Genomic DNA, 17,085 nt, shown 5'->3' on the forward strand with positions numbered 1-17,085 from the left:
GACCATGAAAGCAAGGCACCTGTGGTGTTCTGGAGCTATAGCCACATGAAAGTATGCATCCCGTAAATCCAGGGTAGCAAACCAGGCGCCTTTCGGTATTAGGGGTAAAATTGTGGTTATTGTCACCATTCTAAATTCCCGAGAACTGATATAAAAATTAAGGGGTCGCAAATCAAGGACTGGGCGTTGGCCCGCATCTTTTTTTGGGACCAAGAAATAACGAGAAAAAAATGAAAATTGAAAAAAGGAAGGGTGCAAGGGTACAATTGCCCCTTTTTCGAGCAGGGTACTAATCTCCTGGCAAAGGACAGGGGATGGGGTTGTGGATCTGATGTAGCCTGTCCTTGGCTGTGTGTGAAATTCAATAACATAACCATGTGATACTACATTAAGCACCCACTTATCTGTGGTAATATGGTGCCATTGATGTGCAAAGTGTGCTAAACGTGAACCAAAATAAACAGGAGGCTGGTGATCAGTGGAGGGAGGAGTAACAGGGTGGTGAATGTGTGCCCTTAACTCAGTGAGGGGAAATGGGTTTGGAGGTGAACAGGGGGAAGGTTTGTTAAAAACGACCCCGTGATCTAGGTTGGTATCGTCCCCTGCCCTGTTGGCGAGAGCGAGTAGATGCTGGCTGCCTCGAGGGCGGGGGGGGGGGGTTGGGATGGTTGCGGCAGTTGTCTGGTATTGGAACCGTAAGGCCTGCGCTGGTAAGATGAGTATGGGGTCCATCTATTCCTGGGAGGGTAGTTACCAGAAGAAGTAAAGCCGTAGCTATGAGTTGTCTTTTTCATCTCCTGAGTACTCTTTAATTGGCCATCTGTGTCCGGGTGGAACAGGGCATCATCATGGACTGGTAAGCTCTCCGCAGTATCTCTTCCCTCCTCGGAGAGTGTGGAAGCTCGAAGCCATGCATGTCTACGAAGAGCTGTCGCCGTTGCAAACATGCGACCTGCAGTATCCGCTGTATGTTTCGCCATCTCCTTTTGGGCTCTAGCAAGGGCAATGGCTTCATGGTGGCATGCCGTAGCAAAAGAGCGGTGTTGTGAAGGTAGCATGTCGAGGTATGGACCGACCTTCTTCCATAAGTAATCCTGGTAGGAAGCCATATAGGCCCCATAGTGAGCAAGCCTAGTCACGAACCCAGCGGTGAGGTGAACTTTTTTACCTAATCCCTCCAGTTTCCTGCCTTCCTTGTCAGCCGGGGTAGGGCATGACTTGGAGGAGCGCCTATCCTGAGTGACCTTTATTGCTAAAGAATTGGGCTTAGGTGGTCTTGCTGCCCAAAGGGCGGAGGTAAGGTCAATCCTATAGAGGCTGTCGTATCTCCTTGAAACCGGTGGGACAGCAAAGGGAGGGGTATCTGGGGTTCTGGCCAGTTGTAGGAGGTATGGTAAAGGAGGAAGTACCATAGCGGGGGTTGGAGTTTGTTGTTGTTCTGAAGGAAACAACGGGTCCTCTATAAGCTTCTGTGGGTTGGGTATTGGTAATGCTAAGTCTCGTGATAAGGGCTGAAAATGTTAACATTTCTTCAGGTGGTGCGGGGTCTGGCGGTGGTGGCCCCGCTTGGTCGCCCTCAGATATGTAAGATTCTGAATCGGAGGCAGAGAGGTATTGTGGTGGCTCTTCATGTTGGTATGAAGGTTGTGTCATGGGTGGGGTGTCTTGTGGAGAGAGCAAGGGTGGTTGAGCTCGATTAAAGGCTGCGACTGGGCCAAAAAAATATTCTCTACCACCAGGAGACCGGTGAATAAGGTCTTCATGTAGTGAAGGGAGTGCACTGTGCATAGGTGGTTCACTCCATGTAGCGCGACGAGGAAGAGATTGGAAGAGGTCATGAGAATAGGAGGCAGCCTTTGGTGAAAGGAGGTGCTGAGCAGGAGAGATTCGTTCAGGCGACGGGATGGTAGGAATGGAGGTGGTTGCCTGGCCCTCCTCTGCATTGTGAGCCTTGCGTGCCTCGGTCCCGAGAGCATGGGCCCGTGTGTCCAGCCTCATCGGGGTGGAGAGGCTTTGTTGAGACAACGGTGCGGGGGGATTGGCTGACTCCTTTGGGAGCAGGGCCGTTTCCTCACCCCGTGAAGGTGTTGCGTTCGGAGGCTGGGGTTGCCCCGCCTCCTGGCTAAGTTGACGCCCTGGTGTGGGCGGAATTGGCAATGGCGCCGCCCTCGGAGCGGTGAAAAGTGAGTGAGAGAGAGACTGGCTGGAGGAGGAGAAGCGATGCTTCTTTCGCTTTTTCTTCTTCTTCTCCTTTTCCCCTTCAGCATGCTCCTTGGTTGTGGAGGAGGAACGGCTGCGTTTGGCTGCCGCTGATGGCATTGGGGGAGAGACTGAGGCGGGAGACAAAGAGAGCGTCCTGGCGTTGGAGGTGCCGAGGGGTTTGCTTGAGCTGCCTGAGGAGGGAGGAGCGCTCGCTCGTAAAGGAGCGCTTTAAGTCTTGTTTCTCTATTTTTCCGCGCCTGGGGTGTGAAGGCCCGGCAGGCAGAGCAAGAGGCTGTGGAGTGAGCCTCTCCTAGGCAAAGAAGGCATTTGTCATGCCTGTCGGTGTCCGGGAGCTTTCCCCCACACGACAGGCATTTTTTGAAAACTAGAGTCGCCATGTTTGGCAGAAGGAGAACGAGGTAAGTAAGGGAAGGAAAGGGAGTTACAGGAGGTTCCTATAGACTGCTGCTTACACGGCGGAAAAAAAAGGAACTAAGGCTATGGCCCAAGCATGCCATATATATACCCTCTGGGGAGGAGGGGCGGGGGCCATAGCCCTCTAATTGAAAACAGCTGTTAAAGGTTCCGAACTAGCTGCACACGTGCAACTAACTACCACATGTGCGGTTTTCACAGAGACCATGTGAGAGAAGCATTTTTATCTCATTCCTCAGTCAAGAAAAATGGTCTAAAATTGGAAGTTTAATTTCTGCATGTATACAAGTTGAATCAGGAAACTTGGGAAAATTATGCCAACTGAGTAACCTTGCATAACTGCACTGATTTTTCCAGTTTATTCTGGCTATAACTACCTTGGCAGGTGTTTAAAATCTCATTCTCAGCCCTGGAAATCTGATTCAGCAATCTTTCTGCCATAAGAGATTCAGAAGACAGTTCATACACATTATGAATTATATTTTCATGGCTATTAGAGTTAAAGGGTCATTTTCTTTAAGATATAAAAGATATTGAGAGAACTGATTGCCATGCCCAATTATCACTGTTTATGTGTTCACATGAATACACATAATGAGAATATTCCCATTTATTGCCTTCATGATACCATTATGTGCATTTGTTGTGGTTGTTGCTATAATGTTATGTTGTCATTGTTTTTATGCTTATGTATTGTATATTTTTTATGCAGCACTTTGGAGTACTTTTGTAAGCTGTCCCAAGTCCCTTCAGGGAGATGGTGGCAGGATATAAATAAAATTTGTTGTTGTTGTTGTTGTTGTTGGTGTTATTAATTCTGTTCTTAAGACATTTTCCAGAACATGTCCTGTTATAACTGTTTAAATATTGTTCTTTCAGAGAAAAATGGGTGCAAGAACACCTACGATACTGGGAAAATGGTACTGGGAGCTATTTTTGGCCAGAAAGATGGACTTTGCCTACCTTGTTCTACATTAAATGAATTGAACATTCGTAATTTCCAATACTATTTCCCTTCCAGGGCTCCCATTAATTCTCCAGCATGATATAGGAGTTTCAGTGCTGGATAAGGGACTCTAGAAACATGGAGTTCAAATTCTCTCTGAGCTAAGGAAACAAACAGACGACTTTGGACAAATTGTACTCCCTTAGAGGAAGGCAACAGCAAACCTCTTCTAACCAAATTTTACTAAGAAAACCCTATGAGAGGGTTGCTGTAAATCTGGGGCAACTTGAAGGGATAAACCAAAAACAACAAATAAACCTTCTTAGTCATTTTCTAAATCCTTCCCCGCCTAGCAATTTCTTGAATTATTTCAAATTGGGACAGGCAGTCTCCGAGTTACATCCAATTTACACAAAACAATAGAAAGTGAGAGGAAATCTCCCCCAGGAAAGGAAATCCACTTCTGGAAGGGTTGTCATGGGGAAAAGGTGTCTCCATCGAAGCTTTCTCACCAATCCTTGTTTTCACAACGAGCCTTTTTTTTTTCAAAATTCAATTATTACAGGGAGAAATTAGATGAAATCTTCTAAACAGAGGCACAGATAGCAAAGCAAACATTACAGGGGTGTTAACCCTTCCATATGCTATCCAAAACTTTTATTTATTAGAGCTGCGGTGGCGCAATGAGCTAAACCCCCCGTGCCGGCTGGACTGCCAACCTGAAAGTTGGGTTGCTGATCTGAAGGTTGCTGGTTCAAATTTGCAAATGGGTGAGCTTCCGTCTGTCAGCTCTAACTTGCGGGAACATGAGATAAGCTTCCCAGCAGGATGGTAACACATCCGGACAACGACTCCCTGGGCAACGACTCTGTAGACGGCCAATTCTCTCACACCAGAAACGACTTGCAGTATGTTCTCAAGTTGCTTCTGACACGATTTAAAAAACCATTTATCTATCTATCTATTTATATTTGGCTGAAGTTACATTAAAATTGTACCTGTTCCAACTTACATAAAATTCAACTTGAGGACAAACCTACAGAACCTGTCTTGTTCATAATGCAAAGACTGCCTGTAGTCGAGTAAGACCTGGCCATAGCAAAGAAGCAAACTGAGCAGCACCATTTCATACTGGAATACCTTATTATGTACCTTTCAGGCCCTTGCTTTCATTATCATTTTATTGATAACAAGTACATAGGGACTAGAAATGACTTAGCCAAGAGGGTAAAATTGGTCAGTAGGTCTTGATTCAGGATATTCAATTCTTTAAGTAATATTTTTAAAAGCTTGCTAACTGAGTAATGCACACATAGTTTAAATGTGTTTATAACTTTGTTGTTGACTCACCTATTCCCATTTTGATCTATTTTTACTTTTACCTCTTTAACTCTTGTTATGAGCCACTATGGGAGAAAGGCAATAACAGTCATAAATAAATACAACTTCCAGCTGTGTTTCCAAATGAAACTTTTCTGGACCCAATAATTTCAGTGTGGAAGAAGCACTTTCCTCAGACCAAATTCTATGATCACAAGACCTAAAGCCATCTACAAAACATGGAAGTTAATCATTGTAGCAGTTTCCATTATTATTCTAATATACACTCACGATGAGCTGTCTTTGTCAGCAAAGACCCAGGATCCTGTGAGGGAGGAAAGCACTCTCAAATCATAGGTTTTGTGCTTCTGAATAAACTTGCACTCCATTTTCCTGGGTGGACAGACAACTTGTGTTTTCCATTCAAATGTTACAGCACAGCCAAGTGTCTCACTTAAAAGCTGAGGGCTCCCATTTCCAGCATTATCATCACATTTGAAAATAATAGTTGATTCTCGATGTCCGAATACTGCAAGACATGAACATTTATCATCATAAACTACTGTAAAAACCTAATTTCTGTAGATATACAGTGCAATGCCCATATCTTCTCTTCCAAAAAATCCCCCCCCCCAGGCCCAGATATTTAAAACCATAGATAATAGCATACTTTATATTTTGACAGTACTTTGAGTTGGAATAACACTGGAGGATTTAGAGAGGCCTATAAACACTTCCGTAGAGGAATATGTTTTTGAGCATTTTGAACAAAATAGATTTTAATAGCAATAAATGTTAAGATATTACATCCAGGCGGGAAAAATAAAATGAACTAAGATGAGCGATAACTGGCATGTGAAAAAGATATAGAGGTCTTAATAGAACACAAACTAAACCTATGTTAGCAGTGTAAGGCAGCAGCCATAAACACAATATTGCATTGCATTTGTCAGACCACACCTAGTAGAATTTCTAGTTCTGGGCATCATTGTTAAAGGAGGATATGGACAAGCTGGAACATGGCCAGAGAACCGTGACCAAGATGATTGAAAGTCTGGAAAGCAAGGCTTATGTGGAACAATTTAGAGAGCTTGGAGGAAACAAGTCTGAGAGCACATATGATAGCCATCTTCAAATACCCTGAAGGTATGGCATGTAGATCATTTTATTTTATGCTACTCCAGAGGCTAGAATATGAACCAATTGATCCAAATTATCAGAAAAGAGATTCCACCATTAGGAAGATCTTTATTACTGTAAGAGCTGCTTGACAGAGGAACAAACTGTCTCAGAAGGTGGCGGATTATCCATCTTTGAAGATCTTGAAACAAAAGTTGAATGGGTATCTTTCGTGAATGCTTCATTTGTGTATTCCTACTCATTTGTGTATTCCTACAAGACATGAATCTGGGCCAAATGAATTCTATAGTCCCATCCAACTCTACATTTTTATGATTAGGACAATAAAGAACTATGGATATTTCTATGTGTTACTGGATACCATGTTTGTATATAATTATGTTCCTTATTGCATTCTGATTCAAAATTGAATACATATATTTCTTCAATGCTCTCATCTTAAATCTGTTTTCTGTGAAGTTTATTTTTCAAGAAACCACAGGAGTTCAACCATTTGTTCCTTACCCCTGGCACTGTCAATGTATGCAACAAACTATATAATAAACATATTATATTATAAACAGGGAGTGGGGAATCCTTAGATTGAGGCATAAATACAAAATATAGGGATTCCCCATCTGTTCATAATGTTCTTCTATTGCTATTGAAAATCATTGGTCAAAGATGAAGTGGATATTCAAGTCCCATGAAGTTCTGATTTGCAGCTGAGCTCACTTTGTATATTGAGGAAAGGGAGCAAGGATTGCATCTTACCCCACTGTGTGCCAATACAATATGAGTAACCATTCTCATAATGTCTGAACACAGTTGTGTATTCCCACTTCTTTTCCTCTGGCTGCTACTACACATCCAGTTACCAACTTGTTCCAATGCTATGTAAAACAGATTTTCAGTTTAACCCACCACAGAAAGCAGGACTTGCTTACCATTCCCACAAAAGCCCCACTTGTTGTCTTTGTCCATGTTTTCAGTTGTGGCACACCATGGACGCTCATGGTCTTCTCTAATACACTCAGAATAGTATTTACCCTTGTACTGGAAAGGGAAGACACACATTTCACCCATTTCGGTCACTGAAAGTAAAATGAGAAAAATCAGAAACATGTACTGGGAAGGAGTGCACTTCTCATATGCACATGGCAGTGTAACATAAGCAATTCTTGACTATACCATATACAGAGGAATTCCTTTTGTAAAGACACGTCCATATCAACATTTCTAAAAGCTGCATCTTATGCATTATGGGAACAAATAGTTGCTTACCTGTAACTGTGGTTCTCTGAGTGGTCATCTGTGAAATCCGCACATGTGGTAGTTAGTTGCACGTGTGCAGCTAGTTCGGAACCTTTTAACAGCTGTTTTCAATTAGAGCGCTATGGCCCCCGCCCCTCCTCCCCAGAGGGTATATATATGGCATGCTTGGGCCATAGCCTTAGTTCCTCCGCTGTGTAATGGCAGAGTCCCCAGGCATGACAAACAGCGGGGTGGAAGGGTGGGGATGTGCGGATTTCACAGATGACCAGAGAACCACAGTTACAGGTAAGCAACTATTTGTTCTCTCACGTGGTCTCTGTGAAAACCGCACATGTGGTAGATTAACAAGCTACTCACCGAGGCAGGTGGGTGTCATGCCACCGCTGAAAAAAGGACTGCTCTTCCGAAGGCTGCATGGCGTTTCGATAGAATGTCCAGTTTGTAGTGTTTAACAAATGTTAATGGTGTAGACCAAATTGCTGCTTTGCATATGTCCTCCAAAGGGACACCATGGTTGAAGGCTATCGAAGTTGCCACTGCTCGTGTAGAATGCCCTTTGATATGCATGGGGGGGGGGTCCTTCCCCGCCATCTGGTAGGCTAGACGGATGGTGGCAACCACCCATCCCGAGAGTCGTTGTGGAGATACAGGGGAGCCTCTAGTGTCCTTACGGTATTTGAGAAATAGTTTGGGTGAAGAACGAAAAGGTTTGGTTCTGTTTAGGTAAAAGGAAAGTGCTCTCCGTACGTTCAAAAGATGAAGGGAGCGTTCTAATGGTGTGGTCGGTGTTTGAAAAAAGGCTGGTAAAATAATATCTTGTGAGATGTGAAAAAGAGATGCTCTCTTGGGTAGGAAGGATAAATCAAGTCTCATTACTATTTTATCTGGGTGAAAGCGGATATAGGGTTCATCTGAACGGAGAGCACAGAGTTCGCTGGCCCTACGACCCGAAGTTACAGCTACGAGAAAGACTGTTTTCCACGTGACATATGAGAGATCTACTGTTGCCATTGGCTCGAAAGGCGGTTTCATGAGTGCGGAGAGCACAAGGTCAAGATGCCATGCTGGTGGTGGAGGGGCATGGGGAGGGTTGATATTTTTGAAGCCTTGCAGAAAAAGCTGTACCATGGGGTCTTGGAAACAAGAAGAGTGACCATGTCGTCTTCTGTATGCGGTGATTGCGGCAAGGTAGCAGCAGATGGATGAGAGTGAGAGGCCAGCGGCTGCGAGGGAGGCGAGGTATTCCAAGAGGACAGAGGTAGGTGCTAATAATGGGTCTGCTCCATGAAGGTGGGCAAAGGAAGAGAATTTCCGCCACTTCGATTCATAGGAGTGTCGGGTAGATGGCCTATGGGCTGCATGTATAATGTCCATTACTGCTTGAGAGAGAGGTCTCCGTGTATCCTCCAAGCTGTGAGGCGGAGGCGATCTATGTCTGGGTGGCGTAGACGACCTTGGTTGGCTGTGAGGAGGTCTGGGCAACGTGGAAGAGTGACATAGTTGCCCTTTGCCATGGTTGACAGAAGCGGAAACCAAGGTTGGCAGGGCCACCAAGGCGCAAGTAGGATACAATTGGCTTTGTCGCTGTATACTTTGGTGATCACCTTGATGAGAAGAGGTACCGGGGGAAAAGATGTAGAGGAAGGGACCGCCCAAACAGTTTGTCAGGTTTGGTGGGGATGCCCGGGCACAGTAAAGACGGCATTTGGTGTTGAGTGATGTTGCAAGAAGGTCGATTTGAGGTTAGCCCCATTAGTTGAATAGCTGTAGAGCTTGGGTCGGATGAAGGGACCACTCGTGCGTAACTAGTGTGGCCCTGCTGAGATGGTCGGCCAAGATGTTCTGTTGGCCCGGTAGATGTATGGCTATAAGATAGATGTTGTGATCGATGCACCAGTCCCAGATTGCTAGTGTGATGGCTAGGAGGGTCTTGGACCGGGTACCTCCTTGTTTGTTGATGTACCACATCACCGTTGTGTTGTCGGTGCAGACTTGAACTGTAGTATTGGATAGTATGTCCTGAAACGCCCGCAAGCCCTTGAAGAGAGCCAAGAGTTCGAGGACATTGATGTGGTGTGTTATTTCTGTAGAGGTCCAATGGCCGTGGGTTGCAAGGTTTCCTGAGAATGTTCCCCATTCAGTGAGGGAGGCATCTGTTGTGATGGTGGTGGATAGGTCGCTTGGGCGGAATGGAACGCCCACGCAAATGTTGTTGCGATGAGTCCACCATTGAAGGGAGTGGCGGATGTGACTTGGGAGTGAAAGTCTGGTGTGTGGAGAGTCCTTTACGGGGTCGAAGGTCTTGATAAACCAGGCCTGAAGCGGACGCATCCTTAGGCGGGCATATGGAGTGACTGCCATTGTGGAGGCCATGTGGCCTAGAATGGTTTGTATGTCCTTGGCTGAAGAGAAAGGGTGGTGAAGAATGAGGAGGAGAGATGTGCGTAGAGCACGAAAACGGTCTTCTGGGAGTTGAGCTGTGCACGTGGTGGAGTCTAGTAACATGCCGATAAAACGGATCTGTTGAGTTGGCTGAAGGTGGGATTTCTTGAAGTTGACTATGAGTCCTAGATTCTGGAGAAGGGAAAGGGTAGTGTCAATATTGTGAAGGAGGGATTGTCGTGACCTCCCAATTAGAAGCCAGTCATCCAGGTAGGGGTAAAGAGTGACTCCTTGCAGGCGGAGGTGGGCTACTACTGCCGCCATGCATTTAGTAAAAACACGGGGGGCTGTAGAAATACCGAAAGGTAAAACACGAAAACAAAAAGCTTGGTCACCGACCATGAAAGCAAGGCACCTGTGGTGTTCTGGAGCTATAGCCACATGAAAGTATGCATCCCGTAGATCCAGGGTAGCAAACCAGGCGCCTTTTGGTATTAGGGGTAAAATTGTGGTTATTGTCACCATTCTAAATTTCTGAGAACTGATATAAAAATTAAGGGGTCGCAAATCAAGGACTGGGCGTTGGCCCGCATCTTTTTTTGGGACCAAGAAATAACGAGAAAAAAATGAAAATTGAAAAAAAGAAGGATGCAAGGGTACAATTGCCCTTTTTTCGAGCAGGGTACTAATCTCCTGGCAAAGGACAGGGGATGGGGTTGTGGATCTGATGTAGCCTGTCCTTGGCTGTGTGTGAAATTCAATAACATAACCATGTGATACTACATTAAGCACCCACTTATCTGTGGTAATATGGTGCCATTGATGTGCAAAGTGTGCTAAACGTGAACCAAAATAAACAGGAGGCAGGTGATCAGTGGAGGGAGAAGTAACAGGGTGGTGAATGTGTGCCCTTAACCCAGTGAGGGGAAATGGGTTTGGAGGTGAACAGGGGGAAGGTTTGTTAAAAACGACCCCGTGATCTAGGTTGGTATCGTCCCCTGCCTTGTTGGCGAGAGCGAGTAGATGCTGGCTACCTCGAAGGGGGGGGGGGGGTTGGGATGGTTGTGGCAGTTGTCTGGTATTGAAACCATAAGGCCTGCGCTGGTAAGATGAGTATAGGGTCCATCTATTCCTGGGAGGGTAGTTACCAGAAGAAGTAAAGCTGTAGCTATGAGTTGTCTTTTTCATCTCCTGAGTACTCTTTAATTGGCCATCAGTGTCCGGGTGGAACAGGGCATCATCATGGACTGGGAAACTCTCCGCAGTATCTCTTCCCTCCTCGGAGAGTGTGGAAGCTCGAAGCCATGCATGTCTACGAAGAGCTGTCGCCGTTGCAAACATGCGACCTGCGGTATCCGCTGTATGTTTTGCCATCTCCTTTTGGGCTCTAGCAAGGGCAATGGCTTCATGGTGGCATGCCGTAGCAAAGGAGCGGTGTTGCGAAGGTAGCATGTCGAGGTATGGACCGACCTTCTTCCATAAGTAATCCTGGTAGGAAGCCATATAGGCCCCATAGTGAGCAAGCCTAGTCACGAACCCAGCGGTGAAGTGAACCTTTTTGCCTAATCCCTCCAGTTTCCTGCCTTCCTTGTCAGCCGGGGTAGGGCATGACTTGGAGGAGCGCCTACCCTGAGTGACCTTTATTGCTAAAGAATTGGGCTTAGGTGGTCTTGCTGCCCAAAGGGCGGAGGTAAGGTCAATCCTATAGAGGCTGTCGCATCTCCTTGAAACCGGTGGGACAGCAAAGGGAGGGGTATCTGGGGTTCTGGCCAGTTGTAGGAGGTATGGTAAAGGAGGAAGAACCATAGCGGGGGTTGGAGTTTGTTGTTGTTCTGAAGGAAACAACGGGTCCTCTATAGGCTTCTGTGGGTTGGGTATTGGTAATGCTAAGGCCCGCGAGAGTCTCGTGATAAGGGCTGAAAATGTTAACATTTCTTCGGGTGGTGCGGGGTCTGGCGGTGGTGGCCCCGCTTGGTTGCCCTCAGATATGTAAGATTCTGAATCGGAGGCAGAGAGGTATTGCGGTGGCTCTTCATGTTGGTAGGAAGGTTGTGTCATGAGTGGGGGGTCTTGTGGAGAGAGCAAGGATGGTTGAGCTTGATTAAAGGCTGCGACTGGGCCAAAAAAATATTCCCTACCACCAGGAGACCGGTGAATAAGGTCTTCATGTAGTGGAGGGAGTGCACTGTGCATAGGTGGTTCACTCCATGTAGAGCGACGAGGAGGAGATTGGAAGAGATCATGAGAATAGGAGGCAGCCTTTGGTGAAAGGAGGTGCTGAGCAGGAGAGATTCGTTCAGGCGACGGGATGGTAGGAATGGAGGTGGTTGCCTGGCCCTCCTCTGCATTGTGAGCCTTGCGTGCCTCGGTCCCGAGAGCATGGGCCCGTGTGTCCAGCCTCATCGGGGTGGAGAGGCTTTGTTGAGACAACGGTGCGGGGGGATTGGCTGACTCCTTTGGGAGTAGGGCCGTTTCCTCACCCCGTGAAGGTGTTGCGTTCGGAGGCTGGGGTTGCCCCGCCTCCTGGCTAAGTTGACGCCCTGGTGTGGGCGGAATTGGCGATGGCGCCGCCCTCGGAGCGGTGAAAAGTGAGTGAGAGAGAGACTGGCTGGAGGAGGCAGAGCGATGCTTCTTTCGCTTTTTCTTCTTCTCCTTTTCTTTTTCCCCGCCAGCATGCTCCTTGGTTGTGGAGGAGGAACGGCTGCGTTTGGCTGCCGCTGACGGCGTTGGGGGGAAGAGACTGAGGCGGGAGACAAAGAGAGCGTCCTGGCGTTGGAGGTGCCGAGGGGTTTGCTTGAGCCGCCTGAGGAGGGAGGAGCGCTCGCTCGTAAAGGAGCGCTTTAAGTCTTGTTTCTCTATTTTTCCGCGCCTGGGTTGTGAAGGCCCGGCAGGCAGAGCAAGAGGCTGTGGAGTGGGCCTCTCCTAGGCAAAGAAGGCATTTGTCGTGCCTGTCGGTGTCCGGGAGCTTTCCCCCACACAACAGGCATTTTTTGAAAACTGGAGTCGCCATGTTTGGCAGAAGGAGAACGAGGTAAGTAAGGGAAGGAAAGGGAGTTACAGGAGGTTCCTATAGACTGCTGCTTACACGGCAGAAAAAAAAGGAACTAAGGCTATGGCCCAAGCATGCCATATATATACCCTCTGGGGAGGAGGGGCGGCGCCATAGCCCTCTAATTGAAAACAGCTGTTAAAGATTCCGAACTAGCTGCACACGTGCAACTAACTACCACATGTGCAGTTTTCACAGAGACCACGTGAGAGAAAATTTAGTGACAAGACCTCCCTGGGGGAAGTCCTCATGAAACATTTCTATCTTGGCCTGAGTTACCTCTCTAAACTGGAAAACTGACTTCAAAAGAACTGCTGCAAGGATATCAAACAAATAATCTTACGAACACCTTAACCAAAATTCTGAATAATACATGACTTGGAAGCACTCCTTTAGTAGCAGCTCTAAGAAGCCTTACCTGGAGGACACATATCACCACCCTTATACTGCAAAATGACAGCTTCATCTTGATGCCGGTAGTCCATTTTCATTTCATTTCTGTTGCCAAATGAGGTAGCCTTGTTGTCAGAGACCAAGCATACTGCTGCATCTTTGCATTTTCCTTGGGGCACATCTGCTGCATCAGAACAGACCCCTAAATGGTAACTCCTGCTTCCAGAAAGGACCTGAATGGGCAAGCAAAGCCACACTGTCAACCAAATGCAAACAGGACGATATGAATAGCCAGAATATCTCCACACACTGCCATTTAGTAACTCTGGAGCAGAAACCTCAGTCTGGTTGCCATTTCGGTTTAACACTAGGAACAGCAAAAGAAAGTGCAGTGAAACCTGCCCAGGAATGACAGATTTACTATGGTTGTTCTTTGTGAGCAGATACTGATGTTGGTTTCAAGGGAGAAGTGGTTTTCAAAAAAATATGTATTACTAAAGCTGTGGTGATACAAAGTCAAAAGAATGTAATATTCTCCAACATTGCTCCCATGTAGCCCTCTGGAGTGTCTCCTATTCCAGCTTAGGAAAACATAGCATACTTCAACTTGAAGCTTCCACTCTAAAAAAGGAATCATGTCTAAATTGTGGGAGTCCCTAAAGAAGTCTTCAGAAATGAAGATGTACACAACAAACCTATAAAGAGTTGTAAAGCACCAAATTATAAGTATTTTGGGAGGGAGCACATTACTGTGGTTGGTATATAACACTACTACAGATCAAGCAGGGATACTGGCAGATTGTATTATGCACAACATGTGTAGTACCACTGACTAACAGCATGCAGCTAGTACCAATACTTATTCTTTTCACTGTCATGAAAAAAGGAATCACAAAGTATACCGCTCCTTTATTTGCCAAAGCAGCATATCACCTTGTAAGATTTTCCAGAAAAGCTTGATAGATTGAAAGGGAAGTGCAACTGCTCATCAATCACGGAGCAGCCAGAAACCTCCACTTTATCAAGGCAGACAACTGGAGTGTTCCATTCAAATATATATTCACAGTTGGACTGGTCTATCATTTTGGGTTTGCCCTGTTGACAAAAAACAAAAAAGGAAATAAAGTGGTTCAGGTATGAAATTCAAATGCCTTAACAGCAAACTTAAAATAGTATGATTTATGCTTTTAGAAATTAATTCTGTTATATAATTTTTGTTTTAACATGCCTTCCCCATTCCACCTAGCTCCCACATATCAGACAGAATGGCAGCTCCCAGAAGTAGTCTCTCAACTGGCATAGTTGGCTGAGAGATTCTAGGTATTGCACCCCAGCACATCTGGAGGTACCAGGTTGGGGAGGACTGTAATAAGATGATCCACTTACCTCAGAGGCCTACTCTTCTGTCAACTGATTAATAGAGGTGTTAAAGATCATGTGACTTCTTCTCACATACTTTGGTGGCACAAAACTACTGTAGCCATATGGGAAGTGCAGTGCTGCTACCTTTCACTTCAGTGTGCCTGAAATTATCATTAACACTCCCTATATGACTAAGTTTCCTATTACTGGGTTTTTATTGAAGGAATTCCCATGCCCCTAGAGGCAAAAAAAGGGAGGGGGGCAAATATTGTATTTTCATGCCAGTTTTGCAAGGAGAAATTCAGAGAAAAAAACAAAGCAACTGTGTGTACTATGGTTTGTGCTCACACCTAAGAAACCATCTGGCACAAAGTCATATACTGTCTTTCTGCATAATTTGTAGAATCCTTAATTACTGTTGCCTTATAAGTGAATAAGATCAAGAGAGGAGGTTAGGGTTTCGTTTGAAATTGACTGTATAAACCTGCTTCTACTTCCAACATGCAAAAATGCTCAACTATGGACAATTGCAATGACTGAACTTGCAATACAAACATATCAAAAAGGCACTCCAAGAACTGAAGTTTTCATTCAAAGATTCAGAACCAGAGCCCTCATCCTTACAAGATTCAGTGCCTTTTCTCATTCTACTCCTTTTGTTGTCACTCCATTTATTACCCTAGTATTGTCCTTCATTCATCATTAAACATTAAAATCCTTTAAAACCAGCTCTACTATTTGACCTCTTCTATTCAGAAAGCAACTAGTGCCTTCAATCACAATATTATGTTGGCAATAAAAGTAAAAAAAACAAAAAAACAAAACAAGGTCAGCTTCAACAGATGTCTTTACTGCTGCAATGAGAGAGGATGGGAAATCTTAATTTCTGCCCCTTTATTTTGATTTGGGATGCAAATTCCAAGGAACAATAAAAAAAACAGGACTCAGATCTGGATTGGGTTCCAAACCAAACTGGAGAAATCCATGAATACTCCTAAATTGCTGTCCCTATGTCATGAAAGACTAATGCTCAGACAGTATCTTTAAATTGAGGGCCTTGTACCGAGACTTCTGCAGCAAAAAGATCTTACAAATTAGAACTCTGGAATTTTCCTGATATGATTCTGCAATTTTGTCTCCAAAACAAAACTCTTCCCCTCAAGCCTGGCAGTAAACAAGGATTCTTACCAAATTTGTTCCTCTATTGCAATGAAACAGGATACGGGAAGAATAGTTGAGGCTTTTATTTTCTGGACAAGGAGTGTTACTTTTGTAAACAATGAAGACATCTTTGGTTTCAGCATTCAACTTAGGAGGACCAATAATGCGACCAATATCCTAAATGAAAAACATTACGTGAATTGGTGCATTTTAACATAGTAGTTATCATAATGTTTCCATTTGTCATCAACTGGTGTACTTATGCTAACAAGAATACTTACCACTGGAGGACTAGCAAGTGGGACCATGCAGGCAGCTACTCCAGGTGGACAATTGACACCTCTGATGGGGTTCAGAGGTTGACAAATGTTTATATAAAAATCTGGACTGAGGTCAGAAGTGTCAGATGAGACATATGCCTCATAGGAGCCAGATGGGTGTATCAAAGGAGAAAGGTCAATTATTGTACTGCCATTCTTCACTGAGCATTCCACCTGTTTAGGTCAAGAAAGGGAAGCAAGAAGACAATTTACAAATCAGAATGTCTGAGAATCAGCAAGCAAAACTGAATAGTTTGTAAAGGTCTTACCACTTTTTCCATCTATCAGACATGACAATGCACTGTTTTTTGTTTCATTCCTGCCTAGATCTTCATTTGCTTTGTTGCAATCCTTTTGTACATTTCTGAATCCTAAACTAGACAACATTCCTCAATAGCAAATACCAGTAAAAGTCAACACATGTTCAACTTGGCTGAAAAGGTTATCTTGCAAATCCCTCAACAGCAAACCAGGAAGGAGCTTGCAGCATTGCCTAGGAAGAAATCAGCAAAGCATCAGCCAACTTAGAAATAACAAAGTCTGCAAACCTGATGGGATCTCTTCTGAAATCATTAACAAAGGTAGACCTGAGCTGACACAACAACCCAATAAATTCATTGAAAAAGTGTGGGTGACAGAACTCCCTAGCAAAAAGGGAGAAAGAATGGACTGTGGAAACTATTGACCTCTTTTAACCTCTGCTGGAACAATCTTTCCAAGAATCCTCACAAACCGCTTTCTACCTATTTCAGAAGACATCCTCTCTGAATCTCAGAATGGCTTCTGCCTTTCCACAGGAACAGTGGATATGGTCTTTACTGCACAACAGCTACAAGAAAAATGCAGGGAATAAAATCAACCTTTGTACATAGCATTCATCGATCTTGCAAAGGCCTTCGACACAGTGAATCATAATGCTCTCTGGACCATCCTCTTGAAAATCAAATGCCTTGATAAATTTGTGAAATGCTGCAGCTCCTCCATAATGGTCTCGAACAACAAAGTGACCCATTTAAAGTGGGATCAGGTGTCAAACAGGGACACATTATTTCCTCAATCTTATTTTCCACCTTTGTAACTATGATTACACACCTCACTGACAGGAAGCTTCCCACCAGTGT

General features: G+C 44.9%; 1 protein-coding gene across 1 annotated transcript in view; it reads right to left on the reverse strand.

The window, feature by feature from the left end:
• The window catches only part of igf2r (insulin like growth factor 2 receptor), a 100,652-nt gene that overhangs the window by 19,390 nt on the left and 64,177 nt on the right, over positions 1-17,085 (reverse strand). The window contains exons 35-40 of the mRNA XM_062976611.1: positions 15,926-16,138; positions 15,672-15,821; positions 14,055-14,216; positions 13,147-13,354; positions 6,970-7,116; positions 5,195-5,432 (exon numbers count right to left, since the gene is read on the reverse strand). Of these exons, the coding sequence (XP_062832681.1) occupies positions 5,195-5,432; positions 6,970-7,116; positions 13,147-13,354; positions 14,055-14,216; positions 15,672-15,821; positions 15,926-16,138 (1,118 nt within the window). The remainder of the gene's footprint in view (positions 1-5,194; positions 5,433-6,969; positions 7,117-13,146; positions 13,355-14,054; positions 14,217-15,671; positions 15,822-15,925; positions 16,139-17,085) is intronic.

This window comes from Anolis carolinensis, chromosome 1 (genome assembly GCF_035594765.1).
Source record: "Anolis carolinensis isolate JA03-04 chromosome 1, rAnoCar3.1.pri, whole genome shotgun sequence".
NCBI classification, from domain to species: Eukaryota; Metazoa; Chordata; class Lepidosauria; order Squamata; family Dactyloidae; genus Anolis; species Anolis carolinensis.